Source organism: Protopterus annectens, chromosome 2.part0, assembly GCF_019279795.1.
Source record: "Protopterus annectens isolate FY-2018-M chromosome 2.part0, PAN1.0, whole genome shotgun sequence".
Taxonomy (NCBI): domain Eukaryota; kingdom Metazoa; phylum Chordata; order Ceratodontiformes; family Protopteridae; genus Protopterus; species Protopterus annectens.
The window spans coordinates 1,749,162,090-1,749,187,466 of record NC_056728.1 but is presented as its reverse complement, the minus strand read 5'-3'; the positions used below and the strand labels follow the sequence as shown (position 1 = coordinate 1,749,187,466).

The 25,377-nt window shown below is 42.6% G+C and overlaps 1 protein-coding gene across 2 annotated transcripts in view; it reads right to left on the bottom strand.

Moving 5' to 3' along the window:
* Positions 1 to 25,377, bottom strand: part of LOC122793603 (F-box only protein 6-like) — a 376,976-nt gene that overhangs the window by 65,185 nt on the left and 286,414 nt on the right. For both annotated transcript variants that reach the window (XM_044061777.1, XM_044061778.1), the window contains exon 4: positions 22,724 to 22,819. In XM_044061777.1, coding sequence (XP_043917712.1) covers positions 22,724 to 22,819 — 96 coding nt within the window. The remainder of the gene's footprint in view (positions 1 to 22,723; positions 22,820 to 25,377) is intronic.

The following is a 25,377-nucleotide window of genomic DNA, read 5'->3' as shown; positions in this document are numbered from 1 at the left end:
GCACTCCATAGCCTTACATATCAGACTCATCAGACTAATGGGGCAATAATTCCCAGGGTCAGTAGTCGCTCCTCCTTTGTGAAGAGGGATGACTGTGGCAGTGCGCCATTCGGTATGGACAAAGTCTGAGGTGAGGCTGTGATTGAACAGGGCACACAGATGTGGTGACAGTTCACTTTGTAGTTCATGTAGAACACATCCAAGGATATTGTTGGGTCCCATGAAGGCTGTATTCTTGGCCTTGGACATGCAGCTTTAACCTGTGCTGCAGTAATGCTGGGTGCCTGGCATTCCTCCTGTATTGTTTTTGGTCCTTTGGGGGGGGGGGGTAAAGTTGACACTGAATCTGTTGGCCAGCATGCTGGCAATATTTGTTGGCTCAGTATAGGAGGTACCATTGTGCAGTAACTCAGAGCAAATCTGGGTATTGCCATGGAGATTCTTGATATAACTATAAAAGGCTTTGTGGTTGTTTTTAGTGTCTGCTGCAATTCTGCAGTCATAGCAGGCTTTAGAGGTTTGGATGAGGGATCTCAACTTTTTGTTGAGGCTAATAAGGGAGTTTTTTCCAGTCTTGGGACTTCACCTTTTTCTGCAACAGTTTCTTCCTTCTATTGTAGAGTTTATTAATGGCAGGGGACCACCAGATTAGCTTCCTTTTTTTGGAGAGCGCTTTAGTTCTGTTGGGTATAGCTAGTTCCATGCATTTATGTCCATGTTCGTACAGTGCATTGTTGTATGATTCGGAAGTCATGCATCTATTTTCCATTGACATGGGTGCTATGAAGTTAGTCACCTCTGTTTTTAGGAGCCCAAAGTCAGCTTTGGAGAAGTTTTTCTTGGTGGTTACCTTTGCGAGGTGTGTGGGGGAGATGCGGATTTCCATGGTGATTAGTTTGTGGTCAGATCTAACCAGGGAGGAATTGACTATTGGTATATAGCAACGGTTGCCCATGTTAGTAATAACCAGGTCAAGGATATTGCTTCCTCTAGTGGGGGTAAGAATGAACTGATCCAAAGCATTGGAATTGATGAATTCCAGGAAGCGTTGGGCCAGTATATTGGTACAAGAGTAGTTTTCCCAGTTGATGGAGGGGTAGTTGAAGTCACCTACTATGAGCGTGTTGGGTTGTACCCTAATAGTTTCCAGGGTGCTTAGGAAAGTGGAGTGAGAGTCTTGGGACATGGTTGGGGACCTATAGCAAGCTACAAACTGAATCGCTGTCTTACCCAATGTTAGTTGTACCTGAAGTATCTCAGATGCATTATGCTGGGCTACTAGTCTGGAGGTGTGCATATCCTTTATGAATATGGAGACACCACCGCCCTTTGGAGCTTCGGTCTATGTTCTGGGGCTGAAAGGTGTGGAATGAGTTATAGCCTGGTAGCACAGGGGTGCTTTCTGCTGCTTTAAACCAGGTCTCTGTTACAGCACAAATGTCGATGTTCTCCATTTTGAGGAGTGCTTCGAGATTCAGATTTGAGATTCAGACTTCTAGCATTGAGCAGCATGACCCTCAGATTGCATATATTTATAGTTGTTATGGTGGTAATTTGGTCTTTGGAACATCATCTAAAAAAGGCACTATAGGGGTGGCAAGAGCCTTAGCCAGTATCCAGAAACCCAGGGGTGACAGATGCAGGCCATATCTGGCAAAGCATCGACGTCTGTCAATCATGTTATCCCAAGCAGACAGATACTGGATCCCCTTAGAATGACACCAGAAACTTAGCCAATTGTTGAAGTCAATCACTTTGTGCTTGTACTGCAGTATCATTCTGGGCGATGGTAGGATGCTGCTCAGGCCTTGGGTCATATAATCAGAGAACTCCTCCATGTCTCTTTTCATGTAGTCCAGGGAGGTGTGTCGCAAGTCATACACACCCACATGGACAGTGACAGAGTCATACTTGTACTTGTTGTGGAGTGACCTGAGTGCGTATGTTATGTATTAACCTATGAACCTATGTGTCGGATTCTGGCACCTGATAGATAGCGGACTGTTAGCTTCTCCTTATTCAGTCTAGTGCATAGGACATCAGTGTGCCTCACTATTGAGTCACCTATGATTAGTGTATTGGGCTAGCTGTTTTACCTTAGGGGCTTAGGTTGAGGGGCACACTGTGTAGGTAAGCTATGTGTCTTGTGCTTTGTGCCGTGTTGTGGTGGTTGAGTGCATTTCTGCCTTGGAGGTCTCTGCTGTTTGAGTAGATTTCTTTTGACAGCCTCCGCGAAGGTGAGTGCGTGGTTTGTGTTTTAGCCTCTGCGAAGGTGGGTGTGTGGTTTGTGTTTTTATATGAGAGCTGTGATGGTGGGTGTTCTGGAGGGCTATGTGGTGTGGTGCAGGTGTTGACCTCCTCTTTATCAGCTATTCCAGTCTTAGCTTGAGAGTGCAAGGCTTCCAATTTGGATATATCAGGTCAGTTGTGCTATATCCTGATCTGAAGCCAAACTGCTCATTTAAGATCTTACTTTCTACTAGTCTGCATATTTGTTTATCAATCACCCTCTGCAGAACTTTCATGCAGTGTGATAGGAGTTTGATACCTCTGTACCTCATCACAGTTGTGAATGTCTCCTTTATTCTTGTATATTGGCATTAGTATGCTTATTCTCCAGTCATCTGGGATACTTCTTTCTCTTCATACTGCTATGAGTACCTTCAGAAGCCATTTCTTCTCTATCTCACCCTGCATCTTCATCATATCTGCTGTGACCTCATCTCAGCCTGCTGCTTTCCATGACTTCCTTTTCCTTAGTGCTGTTCTTATTTCTTCTAAGGCGGGCTCCTCCTCTTCTCTCATAAGAGGCTGTTGAGTTTTCTTCATTCAGAAGCTCCTGGAAGCACTCCTTCCATCTGCCTTTGATTTCCTATGGACTGGTGAGGAGATTGTTGCTTATTTTATTTTGTATTATTTGACATTTGTTTACTGGGAAAGTCCGACTTGGAATGAGCCAATTTTCAACAGAGGCCTGGGGAAAAATGATCCAGACACATGTCTTTGTAACGTGGGAGGAAACCGAAGCACCTGGAGGAAACCAACACAAATGCAGGAAGGACATGCAGACTCCACACAGAAGGCACCCCTGCTGAGAATGGAACCGGAGAACCTCTTGTTGTGTGTGACAACACAAACCGCTGCACCACTGCGCCATTCCCTGTGCTTACATTCCTTATGACTGGTGTCTGACTATCCTCTTTGTCGTTCTGTCTTTTCCTTGCAACCTTATACAGTTTCTTAGTGCCACCTACTGAGTCAGTTTCCAGAAGTTGGTAGACTGCCTCTGATGCTTTTTCTTTACTATTGCAACACCTTTCTTAGCTTCTTTGTTAGCCAGCCACTATTACTTCCTAGCCTGGTCCATCTTTTCTATCTCCCACTTTTTACCTACAGTCCTTGTTTCTTTTGATGACTTCCTGGACTTCCACCACCAGCTTTCCTTATGTAATTCACTTCCATACTTGGCTTGGCCGCATATCTGCTCTGTAGTCCTCATTCAGGCTGTTTTGAGGTGCTGCTGTCTTTCTTCAACTCTATCTATTTCCTCCTCTTCTTGAGGTACTAGAGCCCTGACTAATTCCTTGATCTGTTGTGCTTTCTCTCCGGTCATCTTTGAGGTCTTCAGCCTGATCTCTGTTGATTTTACAGCCTTCTCTGACTACTGCTTGCAGCTGATTGTAACAACCAGTTTATGCTGTGGACTGACTGTTTCAGTGGGGATGACTTTGTAATTGCTGACTCTACCTCACTGCCCTTTCCTTAATAGGAGGAAGTCTATCTAAGTTGTATGTTGGCCACTCTTGTATGTGATCTTGTGACTGTCTCTCTTTCTGAACCATATGTTGGCTACTATCACGCCATTTGCCAGGCAGAAATTTAGAATGGCCTCTCCTTATTCTTGTTGCCCCACCCATGTGGACACAGGCAGTCATCATATCCTGTTCTGTCTGATTTGAAAAGTGCATTCAAGTCACCGATTATTAACACAAATTCACGTTGCACTGCTTTATCTAGTAGGTCCTGCAACTGCTGCCTGAATGCAGTCTTTTCTTCACTATCACAACCCTGCTGTGGGGCACAGGCTGAAATTATGAATACAGTCCCATCATTAGGCTGGAGTCTGATTACCATGAGCCTGTCACTAATTCTGATGACATTCCTCATTGTCATCTGAAGCTTCTTCCTCACCATTTCTAGCCTATCCTCCTCCTGAGTATTAGACTCTAGATTCTAAAACAAGTGGTTTTGCTGCACCACCCTTCCATCTTGTCTCCTAGATACAAAGGAATTCCAACCTCCTCCTTATCAAGTCATCTACTTCCAAGCATCATCCTATCAGTGAACCTACATTGAGTGCAGCAATTCTTAGTTCATGCTTGGCAGGCTGATTGGTTTTACGAACAGCTTTCGGTCAACGCAGAGCTATCCCAGGTAACCCAAGCTGGGCAATTGGACACTGGCAGGCCAGTAGCTTATTGAACCAGGGCTGCTAGGCTTTATGGCAGGCATACATTGATAACTAGGGCACATACATCCCCTCCACCACTGTTAGCATGGGTCCCTGGCATAGGTTGGATCCTCAACCTACTTATAACCAGCAAATACCCATGCCCATTTGGCACCTTTAGTCAACTTAACCAAATCACCTAGAGCCATTTTTTACATAGTCAAGTGGCTAACCTGCCAAGTCACACAGTCTGTGATCCATGTTTTCCTATCATGAGAATACTGCACACCAAAATAGATACCCAAAACAGTTGGTCTATACAAACTTTCCCCCTAAAGGGCACCATGTAGAGTCTGTGCTGTTGACCACAGCTTCCTTCTTTGGTGAGTTTGAAATGGAAATACTCAGTATGTTTCTGGAGGTGGGAGGAACCCACAGAGACACAGGAAGAACATGCATACTCCAAAAAGGCATTGACTGGAAGTCAGGATCAAACCATGTACCATGTGCATGGCAGGCAAAGACCTTAACCATTATGGCAAGTGGTCACTTAACCATAAACTGCACCCACACGACAATAAAAGTTCTATATCAACTTACAAGATTCCATTTTACCAACTGCTTGCTGGTCTTTAATGCATGGGTTACAACATACAATGTGTCAGCAGGCCACCTAGGCAGTGTTTACAACTACCACATATGACATGCATGAAATCTATCTCAGAGGATTGTGCAGGGTGATTTTACCTAGGGACATCGTATTGATGGCATCAGATATGCTTTGGAGCCATGGTTAATCACACCTGTCAGAAAAACCCAGACCATGGCAGAGAATGGCTACCACTGTGCCACTGTAAATGTGTTTGGCCTGCTTAAGGACTGCTTCTGTTGTCTGGATGTGTCTGGGAGTGCTCTGCAGTGTGATCCTGCCACACACAGTAAGATGTGGAATGATACACAACATCATTATATGCAAGCAGTGGGGCAGACACAGGTGGAAAGAGGAAGTCCCAGACTAAGCAGTGGAGGAGGTGCCTGCTGAGGATCCTGTGCAGGAACTGTGTCCATTGCTGTGTGACAGTATGTGTGGAGGTGGGCAGTGCAGATGTCTGATTTAATGTTTGTTAGGACAGCTTCAGCAGATGCTGCAACACTGTTCCTGTATCTGGTGGACAGATCTAGGGCACCTACAACAGACATAGGCACAGACCATGCATGTCACCATCCAAGGACGTGCCACAGCAAGCATCCTTTCCTAGGAGGTTCAAAGGCATGATCCCCCTCATTATGACAGGATTGTATGCTTTGTGAATGCAGGTGTTGCCCAACACCATAGATGGATTTTGCATGAACACCCTGTCCGCATGGACCTCCACATCACAATGCATGCCCCTCAAAAAGTACAGTTGTGTACACTTACCATAAATGTAGATGTCTGAGTGTATTCACTGTTGCAGTCATCACCTGTGGGTTATCCCTGCTGTGGTAGCCCTCAGCCGGCCAGAATACCAGAGTCAATGTTTTTCTGCTTCGGCTACTGTCGCTTGCTGCCTGACGTCAGTTCGTCAGTGCTATAAAGGAGAGGAGCTGATGCCATTACATCAGTTTTTCTTGCCCTAACCTGTCAGAGGCCCAAGTAAATAGGATACAGTGTTCCTGGTGGCTAAAAGCCACCTTTTGAAACTTATGTCTCCCTAAAAAAGAAGATATAAGAGGGAAGGAGGGTGGGAAACCAGGACTGCAACAGTGAATACACTCGTACATCTACATTTATGGCAAGTGTACACAACTGTACTATGTTCTTCATGTTTCACTGTTGCAGTCATCACCTGTGGGAGGATTTACAAAGCTGAGGAGAGGGGTGGTCGGCTTGGTAAGAGACCTAGGAATGGGTCAACATGCCCTACAGAACTGCAGAGGCAAACTCTGCCTTAGCCTTAGAAAAAAGAGGTAGGTGGTAATGCTTGGTAAAGGTATCAACAGACGTCCAGGTGGCAGCTTCCAGGATGTCCCTGGTGGGAACTCCTCTGAGGAATGCTGTGGAAGTGGAGGCTGCCTTAGTGGAATGGGTTTGAACAGACTTGCGGGGGGGGGGGGTCCCATGCAATCTGTAGCAGAAATGGATACAGTGTTATATCCATTTGGAAATGGTTTGTTTGGAAATGGGCTACCCTCTGCCCCTGGGGAAAAGCTGACAAGTAGTTGGTCTGTTTTCCTGAAGGGTTTAGTATGGTCCAGATAGTATCTGAGCTGTCTGTGCACATCTAGTGAGTTCAGAATTTTTCCCTCCTTGTTTTGAGGTGGGTAGATGTATGGCCTGACTGAGAGTTACATTAGATACCACCTTGGGCATAAAGGAGGGATTAGTCCTCAGGGAGACCCTGTCTTCATGGAAGCTGATGAAGGGTTCAATGGCCATCAGTGCCTGAAGTTCTGAAACTCTCCTGCCTGAGGTGATAGCTAGGAGAAAAGCAGTCTTCCAGGAGAGGAATCTTAGTTCTGCTGAAGCAGCAGGTTCGAAGGGTGGTAAAGTTAGTTTTTCCAAAACATAATTTAGGTCCCTGGCTGGAGTGGGTGGCTTTCTGGGAGGTCTGACATTAGAAGCCCCTCTGAGGAATTGTTTACTCAAAGGATGGGAGAACAAGGGCTGTTCTGTATCAAAATGAGCTGAAATGGCTGAGGCATTGATTTTAAGAGGAGAAGGAAAGACCACTATTAAGTAGCTTCACTGGGTAGTCCAGGATAAGAGGGATGGAGGGTTGTGAGGTATTGCCCTCTCTAGACTGGCTCCAAGAGTAAAATCTTTTCCATTTTCCTGCATAACATTTTCTGGTGCTGGGCCTTCTGGCCTCTGTGATAATGTCTAGGACCTGCTTGCTTAACAGGGGCCCCTTGTTTGCCTTTAGAGTATTAGCCATGCTGATAGTTTGAGAGTCTGCATATCTGGGTGCAGCATTCTCCCCACCTGAGTTAAGAGATCTGACATAAGGAGAAGCTGCCTGGGAGGCTGTAAGGTCAGGCTGCGCAGTAAAGGGTACCAGTGTTGTCTGCAGCAATGAGGATGGCCTTTGGTTTCTCCTCCCTTATTCTGATCAGTACTTTTAGAATAAGAGACAGAGGAGGGAATGCGTACACAAAGAGGGTGTTCCAGGGGAAGGTCAATGCATCCATCTTCCACACTAGGTGGTGATACTCCCTGGTGCAGAATTTTTTCAGCTGATGCTTGAGATGTGAAGCAAAGAGATCCACCTCTGGAGCCCCCCACGCCTGAGTGATTTGTAAAAATATTTTTCTGTGGAGCTGCCATTCATGGTGGTCCAGTAAGTTTCTGCTTACGTGGTCTGTCAGGGTGTTGTTGATCCCTGGTAGGTATTGGGCTATCAGGTGTAGTCCCATGGAAGAGGCTGTCAGACAGAGGTTCATGGCTAGCCTGCACAGAGAGTAATATTGGGTCCCTCCCTGTACTAAATAACTGTGGTGTTGTCCGTTTTGATAAGGAGAAAACCCTCGCTTGAGATGGGGTTTGAAGGAAGTCAGAGCCTTTTGTACTGCCATCATTTCCTTCTGGCTGATATCTAAGGGAAGGTGTTGGGCATCTCAAAGACCTTGGGTGCACCTACCTTCTAGGTGAGCGCCCCAAGCTGTGTCTGAGGCATCAGTGGTAATGGTCTGCTCGGTTGGGCGAAGGGTGAAGGAAAAAACGTTGTTCTGAGCACAGTTCCCTGCCCACCAGAGAAACTCGGCCCTTATACAGGGGATCAGAGGGAGAGAGGTCTCTAGATGCTGAGTGCTGACACCAAAGGTTCTTTAGGTACCACTTCTCATGTGAAGCCTATCTAGAGGAATTAGAAGGATGCAAGATGCCATGTACCCCAAGGCTTGCAGGAACTTCCTGGCAGTGAGGTGAGTTCTGGAAGCCAGATGGGTGAAATAGAGAGGCAGGAAGCTCTGCTTTTCTGGGGATAGGAAGGCCATTTGGGATGCTGTGTCCAGCAGTGCTCCTACGAAAATGATCTTCCTGGAGGGTGTTTGCTTTGATTTCTTCTCGTTGCTGGTGTACTCTAAGGAGGTTAGGAGGGTTTTGACAAAGAGGAGGTCCTTGAGGAGCTTTTCTTTGCAATCTGCCTGAATGAGGCAGTCGTCCAGATAAGGGTAAAGTTGTATATTTTTCTGTCTGCAGAAGGCTATGGCCAGGGCTAAGCATTTGATGAATACTCTGGGAGCAGTAGATAAGCCAAAGGGTAATGCAGAGAACTGAAAGTGTTGTGAGCCTGCTCTGAAGCGAAGGAACTTCCTACAGGATTCCCTTATGGGGATGTGGAGGTAGGCATCTTTTAACTCTAGGGTTACTAACCAGGCATTTTTTGTCAGCATAGGCAGCAGCTGCTGTAATATTAGCATTTTGAATTTGGGGTCCACCAGGAAGGTGTTCAGAATAGCTAGATCCGGGATGGGGCACCAAGTGCCCTCTTTTCTGGGAACAAGGAATAGTCTGGAATAAAGCCTCTGCCTGCTTGATCTGAGGGGACAGGTTCTACTGCCCCTTGGGATATGAGAGTTTGGACTTGTTTCAATGCCTCTGCCCACTGATTTGGAGGTAAGTCTGGGTACCTTCTTAGAATTGGGAGTTCACTGAAGGAGAATTTTTATCCCGGAAAAATGATCTTTAAGACCCATTGGTCTTTTGTTACAGAAAGCCAATTTTCTTTGCAGAGGGAGAGTCTTCCTCCCAGCTTTTGGCGAGAGAAAAGAGGGCAGAGGGGGGAGAGGGAGTCATTGAGAGTTTCAATACAAGCATTTAGATGAGCATAAAAACTGTTATTTAAGAATGCAGAAATGTGTGAGGTATGGTCACTGAAGGTGAATGGGTGCTTTTTTTTTTAAAATGTCATGAGGTCATCAGCTATCTGTAACAGATTTGCCCTTGAGTAATCTGTAAAGATGGAAAGGTTTGATGGTAAACCACGTTAAACCTTCATAGTCAATGTAACTGAGCGGTAGCTGTATTTAATCAGTGATGGGGGCACAGGTGTACAGCACAGTAGGTTTATACTCGTGAGGACTAGATCTAAACTTTTTGAGCCCCTAGTTGAAACGTGAACTACTTGGTCTAAAGAGCTAGTCTTTATGAAATCTAGGAAGCATTGGGCATACTAATTTGTGGTACTACAGGCTTCATAGTTAATGGAAGGATAGTTTAAATCCTCCAGATGAATAGTATTTAGTTGAATGGGAAGGGACTTGCAGTTTGTTTAAATATGCCTCCTAGACTGTGGGTGACATGGAGGAGGTAGGTAGCTGGCTGTGATGTGATATGGATTTTTATCAATAAATTGATTATTAATGACAAGTAGGATATGGAGAAGCTTAAGGTTATAGTCTTGTCTTATGAGTCTATCTGATTTGGTTTCTTAGGAATATGGACTTGCCACCACCAATAACATAGTAATTGTCGATAGTGAGTCTGAAAGAATGGCAGGCACTGAGGTGTGCTATCGCTAAACTTAAACCATGTTTCAGTAACAGTGCAGATATCTATATTTTCAAGGGTTCTGAAGGTCTGTAAGGAGTGGAACTTTTTAATCTGGCTTTTAGTACTGAGCAGTGCTACTTTCATATACTCTTCATTTTGTCTGAATATGCTGGCAGCTTGAGGAGACTGACGTGACCTTGCCTAAAAAGGCACTATGGGGGGAGAGTGGAGAAAGTATAGCCCAATATACAAAAGTCATACAGAGAGAGGTAAAGGCCATCCCTAGAAAAGCAAGTAGGCTGTCAATTATCTCATGCCAGGCTAATACACACAAACTCACACACACACACACACACACACACACACACACACACACACACACACACACACACACACACAAACACACACAATGATCTACATACTCCCCTTAATGAATTGTCTTCAATAAAATGACATTAGAATAAGACATGCAATAATAGAGACATCAGAAACAAACACAATGTTCATGTCCATGTTGCCATATATCTGTAACATGGTCTGGAAATAAGACCTGATTTAGTAACATAGTATTCAGAATTGAATAAAAATCACAAGAACAACTTACAACGTTAAGTCACAAACCATCCAATAAGTGCCATGGCTCCTTTATAACCTTGCGCTGTTGAAATAACCACAAAAAAACCGCAAGGTAAATCCAAATAGAATTCAGCAACAAATACCAAATATAAGGAATCCTGGTGGAATAGGACACTGAAGAATAAACTCCAAACTGATGCGAACTGAACAAGTAAATCAATGTCCTTTATTCCAAGGAAGAACAACGATACAAAATGGTAAATGCACTTAAATAACAAAAATCATTCCAATAAGGTTAAGCGCTTTCACCCACTACAACTCGTTAGGCATTTTTTGATATATGGTTTATTATAGGATTTTTGTGAACATATTTTAGATTTATTATTATCATACAGTGTGCTCATTTTAAATATTTTAAATCAACATGAACATGGATGCTTGAGTATGGTTATTGTGATGTATTTTATTGCTGAATTTTTTGCACGAACTACACTGATAGATTTTGTATATATTAAAGTAATAGGAAGTGTAGTGAGGCCTTTAAGGGGTGGAGCATAGCATAGGACAGAACACAGGAAATGATGTATTTTTCAGCTTCCTGTTGGTGCCAATTTTAAATCTAATGATTGGTGTATAAGGACAGGGGGCGGTATTTGCTATACAGGATATTACATCAGTTTCCGCTTCCTTTTGGCGCCTTTTTTCTTTTAAAAGGATTTTGTTATTTTATTTAAAAGGTTCTGATGAAGCCCACGAGTTGTAGTGGGTGAAAGCGCTTAACCTTATTGGAATGATTTTTGTTATTTAAGTGCATTTACCATTTTGTATCGTTGTTCTTCCTTGGAATAAAGGACATTGATTTACTTGTTCAGTTTACATCAGTTTGGAGTTTATTCTTCAGTGTCCTATTCCACCAGGATTCCTTATATTTGGTATTTGTTGCTGAATTCTATTTGGATTTACCTTGCGGTTTTTGTGGTTATTTCGACAGTGCAAGGTTATAAAGGAGCCGTGGCACTTATTGGATGGTTTGTGACTTAACGTTGTAAGTATCCAGAATTGGGTTTAGCAATAGGGTCAGCCTTCAGTAAACAACTTGTATCAGGAAAGAATAGTTGTGTAAAATCTTACCATAACCATAGACGTCCTTCTCTTCCATGTTGCAGTATTCTGGTGTGGGATTTCCGCCTCAGGTGAACCATGCGTTGGCTACTATACAAACGCTTCAGCTTGGCTGTTGCAGCTGCGTGGGACGTCACACATAGGGTCATAAACCAGTTGCCCTTAAATGTGACGTCTGCATGCACAGAACTTCAGAACTTGAAGGCCAGCAGAAAGAGCAAAGGTCCAGCAGCAGAAGATGCCAGAGTGGACAGTCCAAGTGTGGTGGACAGTATTTGGTTTGAGGACCCCAGGTGCTTGTAGAAGTTGTGGGGCCTAAGGATAAAATTGTAGAGAGGTAGGTGGGTGGGAAGGAATACTGCAACATGGAAGAGAAGGACATCTATGGTTATGGTAAGATTTTACACAAGTATTCTATGTCCTTCTATTCCTATGTTGCAGTATTCTGGTGTGGGAGAATACCACAGCTTAGTTGGAAGTAGAAGAGGCTGATTCCACAAAGTCTTGCAGGATTGCTCTGGCGAATCCTGCTCATGCCCTGGAGATATTGTCTAACTTGTAGTGCTTGGTGAAGGTATGGATGCAGGACCTAGTAGCTGCTTCCAAAATGGAATTAGTGTCCATGCCTTTGATAAAGGCTTTAGAAGCTGCCATGGCTCTAGTGGAATGAGCTTTTACCCCTGATGGGAGATCTTTCCCATGGACAGAGTAACAGAAGCTGATGGATTTCCTAATCCAGCATGGAATAGTTTGTTTGGAGACTGCCTTGCCCAGGGCTCTGGGGTGGAAGGAGACAAACATCTGGGATGATTTTCTGATGGGTCTGGTTTTGTCCAAGTAAAATCTTAGTTGTCTGTGGACAACCAGGGAGTACAGAATTATCTCTCCCTGATTGGTTGGAGAGGGGTAGAAAGTAGGAAAGAATGGATTGGTTCAGAGATAAATCGTTGACTGCCTTAGGCATGAAGGAAGGCTTTGTTCTAGGGGTGACCCTGTCCTTGTGGAAAGTAGTATGAGGAGGGACTGCCATTAAGGCCTGTAATTCTGAGACCCTTCTAGCTGAAGTGATGGCCAATAAGAGGACAGTTTTCCAGGTGCAAATTTTTAAGGTAGCTGTGCCAGCAGGTTCAAAAGGGCGCTGGGTTAACTTATCCAGTATGAAACTGAGGTCCCAGGGTTGGTGGGAAGGGTCTTCTTGGGGGTCTGATGTGTAGAACCCCTTTGAGGAATACCTTTACATCTAGTCTAGTTGAAAGTGGATGATCTAGGGGTAGGCAGGCTGACATAGCTGAAAGGTGTACTTTTATGGAGGAAAAGGACAGTCCAACTTTCACCAGATGACACAGGTAAGCAAGAACAGGTGGAGGATCTGCTTTGCATGGGTCCCTGTTCATGTCCAGACACCATTTTAAAAACCTCTGCCATTTAGCAAGGTATGACTTTCTAGTAGTTGGTTTCCGGGCCTCCCTCAGGATTGATAGCACATCCTCTGAATAGTAGTGCCTGAAAGGGATTAAGTGTTTATCATCCACAAAGTCAGAGACAACATTTGTAATTGTGGGTGTATGAGGGTTCCCTTTTGCTGTGTCAGGAGGTCCACCTTGTGGGGTAACTTGTGGTGACTGCCCTTGGCTAAGTTGAGAAGAAGGGGGAACCAGTGTTGCCTTGGCCAGTAGGGGGTCACCAACAAGATTTTTGGTTTGTCTCTCCTGATTTTCAGGAGGACTTTTGGAATGAGTGGGAAGGGGGGGAGGCATATAGAAACTTCCCCTTCCATGAGATGCTGAAGGCGTCTACTCTCCATGCCAGGGGGAGTACATCTTGGTGCAGAAGGTCTGTAGCTGTCTGTTCTGGGAGGAGACGAACAAGTCTATTTGTGGAGTGCCCCACTGGTGGACAATATCTAAGAAAACAGTCCTGTCCAGCATTCATCCGTGCTGTGGAGAGTCTGTTCTGCTGAGGAGGTCTGCTTGCTTGTTGTTCTGTGAGGGGATGTACGATCCCTGCAGGGACACCTTGTGGAGGGAGGCTAGTTCCCAAATTAGCAGTGACAGTCTGCACAGTTGGTATGCCTTTATTCCTCCTTGCTTGTTGAGGTACCACATGACTATGGTGTTGTCTGTAACTATTACAAGAACCCCTGGGCGAAGAAGTGGGATGAAGATTTTGAGAGCCAGGAGAACAGCAGTTATCTCTCTGATATTGATGTGTTTGGTTCCTAGTGAGGGGGACCAAGATGCTTGGACCCTGTAGGATGTCATTGTGGCCCCCTACCCTGAGTTTGATGCATCTGTATGCATGACCTGAGTTGGGAACGAGGAATGGAGAGGCAGCCCTGGATTGAGTTGGACCTAATGAATCCACCAGCTGATTTCTGCCATCAGGCATGGCAGGAGTTTGATGTTTTGCTCCAGAGATTGTTGGTGTTGTGACCACACATTTTTTAGGTACCACTGAAGCTTTCTCATATGCATCCTGGCTAGTGGAAACATGGGGATGGTGGCTGCCATTAGGCCAAAGGTCCTTAGCAACTGCCATGCTGTGACAGTTTGAGCAAGCAACAGCTCCTTGAGGTAAGAGGGAAGGGATGTAATTTCCTCCTGTGGCATTAAAGCTCTCATAATGTCTGTTTGTTTTCTGCACCCCAAAAAGACCTTGTTCTGCTCTGGATCAGGGAAGATTTCTGGATGTTGAGGGTGAAACCCAACTTTTGCTGGAGAGACATGGTGAATTTGAGATGGGCAGAGAGTGTTTCCTTGGCTTCTGCTAGAATCAGGATGACGTCCAAATAAGGGTAAATTTGAATTCCCTGGCTTCTGCAGAAGGCTATTACTGGGGCCAGACATTTTGTGAAAACTCTGGGAGCAGTGGACAAACCATAGGGCAAGGCAGTGAACTGATAATGTGAGGAGAGTCCACAGAAACATAAATATTTCCTGTGGGTGGGGAGGAATGGGATGTGTAAGCAGGCCTCTTTTAAGTCCAAAGTGACCATGTAGGCCTGGGGTGGTATGACAGGAAGTAGGCTTTGGAGAGACAGCATCTTGAAGGAGGGCACTTTTAGGAAAAGGTTTAAGAGAGATAGGTCTTGGACGGGTCTCCAGTCCATCCTTTTTGGGGACCAGGAATAATCTGAAATAAAATCCTTTTCCTTCTTGTCCTGGAGGGACTGGCTCTATGGTGCCCATCTTCTGAAGGTCTGTAAGGATCTGTAGAAGGGGGTGTCTCTGTTTTTTGGGCGGAAAGGGGATTTTCCTAGAGGAGGTTTTTCTGTCCATGATAGGAAGTATTCCTTTTGCACAACAGCCAGGACCCAACTGTCTGATGTGATGGTTTTCCATAAGGGAAGGCAATGGGAGAGGCGGGATGAAAGGGTAGGTGGGCAAGGCAGTCACTCATTGTTTGGGCCTCCTCTGTCCTGAAAGGGCTGTCTAGGAGGCGGGTGGGAGACACAGGTTGTCTCCTTTGATTTCTTCTGGGTCTGGAGGAGGAAGTACCAGAAGGAGCAGGGCTTCTTCTGAAAAAGGTGGCTTTAGCAGGATAATTCCTACAGAACTTAGGAATAGGAGACACTAACAAATGTTTAATGTCCTGCAGCTCTTTACTCTTTTCCTGTAAATGTTTAAAGACATCAGCTGCCTCTTTGCCAAAAAGGTGGTTTGGACCCAAGGGGGCATCAGAGATTTTAGCTTTGAAGTCCTCTGGTAAGTTTTGCAGCCTGAGCCAGGACTATCTCCTGAGAACAGAAGCAGATACTGAAGAGCGAGCAGAGGCTTCAGCTGCATCATAGCTGCATCTGATAGAATGTCTGGAAACTTGAATAGCCAGAGACAATTTGGAAGCAATGCCCGTTTTGATTAGACAGTCAGGAATGGAAGCCAGCATGGATGAGGCTTGAGAGATGAGGTCCAGAGCATATTTGGTCATGTGCATCTGGTAGTTTATGGTCCTAAAGGCCAAAGTGGAGGAAGTATAGACCTATTTTCCTATCCTGTCCATAGATTTGCTATCCTTGTCTGTGGGTAGTAAGGAGGCAGATGGAATGAGTATGGATTGCCTGTCAGGAGTAGTGGCAATCACAGCAGGGCCTGCCAAAGGAGGCTTAATGAGGAATTTTTGTTCCTCAGGCACCTTGTAAAAGTGGTCTGGGAGCTTAGGGGCAGGTGGCTGGGAGTCAGGTGTCTTGGATGCAGCACTAAATGCATTCAAGAAGGCAGGTATGACAGGTGGAATGGCTGAAGGAGAGGGAGAATCCATTTGGAGCAGCTCAAAGTATCTCTTTTATGTGTCTGACATTAGAAAGGTCTCCCATTTAAAGTGCTCCTTCATTTTGGTGATAGTTTCACCAAAGGTAATGTCCTCGGGGGGGGGGGGATCTCCCTCTGTGGACTCTTCATCTGGGGAGTAGTACTCTTTGGGAGAGGCAATCTGGGAGGAGTAGAAAACAGTTTCCTCAGAAGAAGAGTAGTAGTCCTCTTGTTCCTACTCCCTGTCTTGGGACATCAAGTGAAGAAGGGGAGAGGGTGAGGCTAGGGTTGAGCAGAAGAAGAGCTGAGGGATGTGCTGTAGGCCTGAGGACTGCAAAGGCCTGCATCAGAGAAGAAGTAAATGTCTGCCAGTCAGGCATAGCTTCCGGAGTGGAAGTGGTATGCTTAGTTTTTTGTTTTTTCTTAGCAGGAGTAGACACGGGCGTAGGGCTAGTGTCGGACGTAGAGGTAGAATCGGAGAGATAAGAGGATGGATCTCGCTAGGAGGCTCTGCGGTAGCTGGTTCCCCCTCGACCTCAACCACAGTCAGGGTCTGTAAAGGCTCCGAGGATGTGCGTGTCGTCGGCTGGGAAGTGGCTTCCGCAAATGTTGCTGTCACTGTCGATGATTCAACTGAATGTCCCTTAGCTCCCAGATTGGATGCTGGCGGGGCGTCTGGTAGCGGAGCGGTGGATGAAGAGGGCCTGGGCATCTTAGCCTTCTTTCTAAATGTCTCTGTCTGGGCCTCCGAGGTCGGAGCCATCATAAGCGCTAAATGCTTAAGGTGTTGATTTTCAAGGTAGAGGTCTAAGGCGTGCAGACGGCTGTGAAGGGTCTTAGGTACAAAAGACTGGCATATGAAACAAGTGGTATGGTTGTGCTCTCGGCCTAAACAGAAGATCCTGTGATCATGGGAATCTTTATGGGGAATCTGATGCCCGCATTGGCATTTTCCCTTTTTTGCTGACATCGGCTATAATAACTACAACAACCAAGCCTAGGCAAATTAAATTTAGGTACTTATCTTTCTGACATTAGCATTGAAGAAGGGAAGCTGACGATGCATCGGTCATATGTGGCTGAAAAGTTCTTAAGTTCTATGCATGCAGACATCACATTTAAGGACAACTGGTTTATGACCCTACGTGTGACTTCCCACACAGCTGCAACAGACAAGCTGAAGCTTTTGTATAGTAGCTGACGTACGGTTCGCCTGAGGTGGAAATCCCACACCCGAATACTGCAACATAGGAATAGAAGGACATCTTCAGGATTCATTTCAGGAACAAGGATATTCACTGGAAAGTCCTCATGAACTGGAATGCTGGACAACTCACTCTGAGATAAAGAGTTTTTCTCACAGGCTAGGTGCTGTGGTATAGGCTCAGACACCAGTATCAAATGTTTCCAATTCTGCCTAAACTCTACTCTTTGTGTTTACACAATATATAATCTTGGCTCTGGGCAAATACTTTTCACGACTGCAATCAGATCATAACCTTTGCAGGTTTGCATTCTCACTGTCTCTCCTTCACGTAATGGATTGAGTGGTTTGCTGGACATGTAATAAGACCTCTGGGATAGGTGTTTCTTTAACAGATGGTCTTTCACAAATCTGTTATTCTTAGCACTTGGAACCAATGAACTACTGCTGATTGGTAATACAGTTCTGCTTTGTTTCGACAGAAGTCTCTGGGCAGGTGAACCAAATGTTTATCACAAGGAATATTTCTGAGAGTCAAGAGATTCAGGAAAACATCACTATTACCGTGTTTCAACTTCTCTAGTAACTGTTTCTCACTTCGAACTGCACATTCTACAAAACCATATGACTGTGGATATTCAGGACTACTTGTAATGAGTAAAGTCCCACTCTTTGGTGAATCCTTTGAATTGTTAGCTAGTAAACTGTGTACCATTGTCAGAAATAACTTTGTATGGACTACCATGGACTGCAAAATGACACTTCATCTTAGTAGTTACAGTACTGGATGCTAGATTAGGAAGCAGGTCAATATCGAACCAATTGGAATAAGAGTACTAACACCAAGTAATGTTGACCAGTCCCCTCAAAAATGTCATTGGGTATTGTCGACCAAGGTAGTTCAGGAATCTGGTTTAGCTAAAGTAGTTCCTTCTGTTGATGTGGCTTTGTACTATTATATACAGAACAAGATGAAAGTACTCTCTCAATGTATTGTGACATAGAAGGCTAAAACACTAGTTTTCTAGCCCTCCTTTTAATAGAATCAGTTCCTGGGTGACCATGATGCAAGACAGCAATATACTCTTGTTGCAAGGACTTTGGAACAATTACTTTCAGACCTTTCATGACAATACCATTGTCAGACAAAATCTCATCCCTGTAAGGAAACTAAGGTTGCACTTCTTGAGGTAAATTAGGTTGCTTTGACGACCATCCTCGACTGATAAAGTGGTTGAGCTTCTGTAAAACAGGATCTGAGGCTGTATGACTTCTAAGCTCATCAAGACGTATGGAAAAAAAATTACTCACTTCCATGACTTCAAAATCAAGTTTCTCATTCTCATGCTCTTCAGTGGTGTTTTTGGGCAATCTGGATAATGTTATCAGCAAGATAAAGAAGTTTGCCCTTTGTGTAGACAAAATTAAAATTATATTTCTGCAATCTCAACATCATATGTTGCAATCTGGCTGGAGTTATATGCATAGGCTTTCTCAAAATAGTGACTAGAGGTTGGTGGTCTGTTTCGATCTGGATAGGTCTACTATAAATATAATCATGGAACTTTGAACATGCAAACACAATTGCCAAGAGTTCTTTCTCTATCTGGGCATACTGCATTTCAGTTTGGGTTAGGGATCTGGATGCAGAGGCAACAGGCTGAACCTCTTGAAGAATGAATGTACCAAGACCAAATTTCAAAGCATCACAAGAAAGAGTAACTGGTTTGTGAACATCATAGTATCTGAGAGTTGGTGGACTGGCAATTCTCTGTTTCAGGACTTTAAATGCTCTCTGGTGCTGTTCCAACCATGACCAGCTCTCTAAGCGATGCTGCTAGATGGTTTAAATCTGGAATGAGCTTGCCTAGATAGTTATCCATGACAAGAAAACGTTGAAGGGCTTGAACACTGTCTGGAGTAGGCATCTCAAGAATGGCTGCTTGGAAGAGTCTGGTAATAACTCTGAACTGATAAACAAATGACAACATAAGTAACTTCTCATAACCTGAACTTGCACTTCTTAGGATTCAGTTTAAGACTCACTTCACAAGCTCTTTCTGAAATTTTCAAGGTTTCTGTCATGCTCAGCTTCATTGTTACCTCTTACTAGAATATCATTTACTATAACAGCACAAGGATACCCAGAAAAAATTTTCTCCATTGCATGCTGAAAGACTTCACTGGCAGGATTTATCCCAAATGGCATTCTGAAAAATCTGTACCTGCCAAAAAGAGTACTGAATGTAGTTATCAATGAGGATTTCTTGTCAAGCAAAATTTGTCAAAATGAACTCTTTGCATCTAAGACAGAAAAAACAGTGGCATTTGGCATTAGAGCAGCGACTTCTTCAACTGTACGCAGTGGATGATGTGATCTTTTCAGTTCCTTTGTTCAAATCTCTTGGATCAATACATATTCTTATATAATCTGAGCTTTTCTTATGAGCTACCACCATGGAAGATACCTATTCAGTTGGTTCGTCTACTGGACAAATTACACCTTGCGGCACCATTTTATCTAGCTCAGCTTTGACTCTGGTCTGCATAGCTACTGGAACTTTTCGGGCAAGTCTGACAACTGGGCTGACATCTGGGTCTGACTTCATGGAGTAAACAACTGGAAGCTTGCCTAGTTTGTCTTTGAAAAGTTCAGCATATGTAGAAAAAATATACTGGGTGAAATTAGAGCAGTGGTCTTTCAAATTAACATGACGGACTTCCTTATTAAATGAAAGCAGTCCCATTTTCAAATTGTCTCGGCGCCCTAGTAATGACTGGACGTGCCTTTTGAACACATACAATAACAGGTCGTAGCTTCTCCCAGCAGAGCAAAATGAATGTATTTCTGAGCCTTCGGTTTGAATTTCTTCACCACCATAGGCAACAAGCTTTGCACACTTTGCCAAATCAAGCTTCTCACCTGCACATACTCTAGAAAATGTATTTGCAGACATAACATTGCACTTCGAACCCATGTAAACTTTGAGCTCTATGGGTCTTCCATTTATACGAACAGTACAAAATACTCCATTCTTTGCCCATAAATCTATTGCATTGACTGTTTCATGAAGCACTGACACGCCATCAACATAAAAATTAAGATCATAGCTTTCTAATTGATCGACTTGTTTACTTGAATATTGTCTTTTAATAAAATAATGTGTGCCCTTTGATTTACACAACCTTTTGAAATGATTCCACTTATTGCACTTGTGACATTGCTGACCAAAAGCTAAACATTTTTCCCTTTTGGGCTCATGAATTCCTCCACAATTACGACAGTTGGCTATAACACTTGGTGGACATGCTTTGAGTTTGCTGACTCACTCATATGCTTCACTGAGACTTTGCGGTTTCCAGAGCATGTCTTGGAACTTGCTAGAAAGCTATGGGTTTTCCCAGGGAGTGTTGCAGGGTTTACAGTTGCAGCCATGTGTTTGGGCCTGTATCTTTTACATTGGCCTTAGAAGTTACTGGAAGTATGCATTTCTCATTTGTAAGCATATTTTGTGTGCTTTTCTGTAAGCTCATATATCTGACAAATCTCAATGGCTTTATTCAAACTCAAATTACTGTCACAAAGCAAAATCTTTTCCTCAGTATCATCTTTAATACCATGCACAAGCCTGTCTTTTATCAAATCATCCCTTAAATCACTAAATCCGCACATTCTAGCTTTGTTTCTCAAATCAGTTATATATGCTGCAAAAGTTTCACCAGGCTTTTGATCCCTTGTGTAAAATAAGTGTCTTTTCATTGTAGCATCCATTTCGGAGTTATACATATCTCTATTTACATTTTAAGCACTTGAGAGTCTTCCCTTGACTCAGCCCGTACCACTATATGATGGTATCTCTCCCCTCTCCTGCAAAGACAGCAGGTGCATATACAAATGAACACTCCCTTTCTATGGCTTCTGAATCAGCTAAAGTAAGCAGAATAAATGTCTTTGTATGGTCATTTTTATCAGAAAATGCAGCCTGCATAAAAATACTGTACTTTTGCTCAAACACTCTCCAGTTCTCTGCAATATTATTGTCAAACACAAGTGGAGTTGGTTTTCAAAATCTGTCTGCATGCCAAGAAATTATGCTCAAACACACTGAAAAATATGGCCCTTGTAATTAGATACAAACATGCACACAGCCAGCACTTGTAATAACATTCAAATGCAGAATAAAACTCTTTGAAATGCTTTACTTTGCGAAATATGCATTGTAATGGCTGTATTTTGTGAAATAACTGTACTGCCATACTGCACAAACATGCGAACACTTCATGCACTTCAGACAACTCAAATAGCTTTGCTTAATGTGAAGTAGTAGTGCTTAGTGAAAAAATGTGGTCGTTTTCCTTATTTTATTCAATTCAGACTTTATTTCAAACGTTTTCCCTAGTTATTTCAAATATTTTTGTTAAGGTATGACAGTAACAGATATTTCTGTTACTTAGAAATTTGTTTAGAGCGTTCTGAATGCCTCATTTCATATTTTTTGAATAAGAAATAGCCTGATAAAGTTTTAATATCTGAAATTTGTTTTCAACCTGTTTTGCCAGTTATATGTGCAGTAGGGATGATTCACTCCTGTATATTTCTCCAGTGTTAACTGAGTGCCTCTCGGTCTCGAACTGAAGAATCTGGCTCCCCTTCTGGTACCATGTCCTTTTCAGACATGCCACTTCTGAAACCATGTTGCTCGTCCTTCTCTAATAAAGATGATGAACAGGTGGGATAGTTTGTTTATATGCTTTATTACAGAGAAACACATCAGGATGGATAGCAGCATTACAAAATATAAATGAACTGATTCAACAGGCACACTACACAGACGTACATATTTACATCTCTACAGCTTACTACAAAAAAGCAGTCAGGCTCGCAAGTGCTCAGTATTTATAAACTTGTGCAAGCCCCAGAAAGCTTCTTTAAGTTGTACACACACACTGATCTACACCTTCTTCCTCTTAAGTTGTTTTCCTACTGATTTTCTTGCAGCTTTAAATATTGAGGGGGATTTATAAAGGTTGCCACAAAATGTAGACTACATGTACACATAGTATAATCTTTATAAGTGACTAGAAAGCACAAAAAATGTGAAAGGGATGTTCCTGAATACAGACTGTGTACACTTAGTGTAGAGAATGTAGGCATTAATGAATCTGGCGCAGTGTAATAGATTATATAATGCCAATCTATCAGCATGCTAGGCATGCATATTACATATGTTCTGTACTGTCACTAGGGAAATTTTATTATTAGAGATGGCATATTTTTGATTTACCTACCAAACTACAAATATCATAACAAATGTTACACCATACCCATTTATTACGTACTGCCATTTGAAATAGCAAGAAAGTCGTGTACTTACCAGACTGTGACGGCAATGGCATTTACCAGTCCGTGACGACAATGGCACTTACCAGACTGTGACTACAATGGCACTTACCAGTCTGTGACTACAATGGCACTTACCAGTCTGTATCTACAATGGCACTTACCAGTCTGTGTCTACAATGGCACTTACTAGTCTATGACTACAACGGCACTTACCAGTCTGTGACTACAATGGCACTTACCAGTCTGTGACTGCAATGGCACTTACCAGACTGTGTCTACAATGGTCTGTGACTACAATGGCACTTACCAGTCTGTGACTACTATGGCAGGGTTGATGTTGTCCAGCAGTTCTGAGCAGTATCCCTCTGCATTCAGATCAATTATCTGTTCCTTTTCACATTTACTGTACAAAACAGAAAATATTTGAAATATTTAGCCTAATAAGACTTATTAAGTAAGAAGCATGCAACTTATGCAGCAATGTCTTTATTTTTTCAGCCTTGTTCTAAATACATAATACAATTTGATCTATACTGCACACTAGTATACATTATCTACAGAGACAGCAATGAACATGCTGACTGATAGCAATGGCCATGCTGACTGATATTGGCTACTAAAGCACAACATCTCTGCCCATTTTCCTGACTATTATAACACAGTTCACTCATGTAGTGTTCTCACAGATGGAAAGTAAGTTGCCAACCATCTGAAAAGCACTTGAGATGTGATGTTTTTATTTTGAATTAAATGAAACTTTCGTTGTTGTTTTTCTTTCGGCTTTTCCTGGTTAAGGGTCGCCACAGAGGAACTCCGGTCTGCTAATGATTGGCAGTCAATTTTTATGGTGCCGAGGTGCCAGCCCAACACCCAACCTTCAATGAAGGCACGCCCATTCACTCATGTCTTTCAAATGCCACTCGACCGTGGGGAGGACATGCAGACTCCACACAGAAGGCGCTCCAGCCAAGAATCGAATGGGAGAACCTTACTGTGAGGTGACAACACTACCACTGCACCACTGCGGCATTCACAAAAACAAGTAAACACCAAAGGGAAATTTTCAATAAAATGAAATAAAGAGTTAAGCGCTTTCATCCTTTTTCTTTTAGGACTTCATCAGAACCATATTATCCCTCCTCAGAGACTGTTATATAAACCGGCAAAAAGGCACATCTCTAAATTAATCCAATCACTACTGAGCTGCCATGGAAACAATAAAACAATAAAAACAGAGATTCCTAATCGTTGTAATCTTCTTAAACAGTTATGTCTAACTAGTGAATATTTAAGATGTTTGAAATATTAAGATGCTTAAAAGGTTATTATCCATAAAGTAAGTTAACTTTTAAAACTTCATGAACTCAATATGTATAAACATGAAGCCTCAATATAATTCTACAGTATTACATAACAATAAACACCTTTAAAAATACATATAAAAGTAGTAACTGTGAGCATCAAATTAAGTGACACAATAGAAATTATTAATTATTGAATAAAAATTATTAATAAAAGTATATTAGTTATGTGTAATCATTCAACGGCATGAAATAAAAAGTTTTAATGTGTTTTTACAACTATAAAAAATAATAAGAACATGGAACAAGTCTGAAACTATAATAAAAGTTGTTTTGTAGTTATACAATGAAGAGTAGTGTGTATCGAAAGCATCAAACAACCTAGTGTTCAAAGTTTGACACACTTCATTTTCAATGCAGGGGTAATAAAAATGTTTGTTTAGATCTGGGAAACTTACAGCATTTAATGTTAACTGCCATTTAAGCTATTTGTATTCAAGGAAATGTTTCCTCTTACCTCCCCTTTCATCTACAGTGACAATTTCTAAAATACCAAATAAAAACTTCTTAAAATTTGTACAGATCAAGGAATTTTTATACAGTACACTGTTCGTATTTTTGCTTTTAATGTCATAATTATGTTCGGATATTCTTTTTCACAGGGCATGCTCAGTCTTCCCCACATAGAATGCAGAACAATTTGTGCATTTTGCAAAGTAAATCACACCCTTTGTAGAGTAATTCCTTTTTACTTCATTAATTTTCATCCTCTTGTAAGTATCTAATTCAATAGTTGGTGTGTCCATTATATAACTACATAGGGTGTACAAACCACATTTTTTGTCCCACTGCAATTTTCACAAATGGTAAAGTGATTGTGTTCTAGGAGTTTTTTAATATTCATTCCTGTTTTATATATAAAATTTGGTTTATCTCCAACTTTCCTGAAAATTTCATCATCTGTCTTGAATACACTCCAGTTATTTTTAACAATGTTTTTAACCAACTGGTTTTGGTCACTGTATTCACATATCAAAACATATGAAAAATTGTTCAAGTTATTAGCACTAGTTGTAGAATATGTAATTGTCGAAGGTTCAGAATTTATGAATGGAGTGTATCTAGTCCCCCACTTGTTTTCCTATTTCCCTTTTGCATCTAGTAATTTTTCAGGATAACCTCTCTCTATAAACCTTTTGTAAATCATTTCATATTCACATTTAAATGGTTCAACGTTAGAGCACATCCTAGCAGCTCTGATTAACTGACCTTTGAATAAATTTTTCTTTATATGGTAAGGATGACTACTTTGAAAATGTAGATATATATTCGAGATGATTGCAAATTAGGAGCTGTCAGTGAATCCCACACTGACACAAATGTTCTCCAGGAGGGGCTGACAGGGACAAACAACTGGTGTCCGAGCCATAGACTAAAAATGAATGCCAAGAAATGTATAATAGTATCCTTTGGGATGTCATCCGCCCCTGGTAACTATCATATTGACAACACACCCCTTAGAGTTGACCCAGTAGTCAGAGACTTCGGGACACACATAGATAGCAATCTAGCCTTTGACTATCACATGTCTACAGTAGTGAGGAAATCATTCTATGTTGCACAACTTACAAACAAAGGTATGGCATTTAAGTCCAAGGAA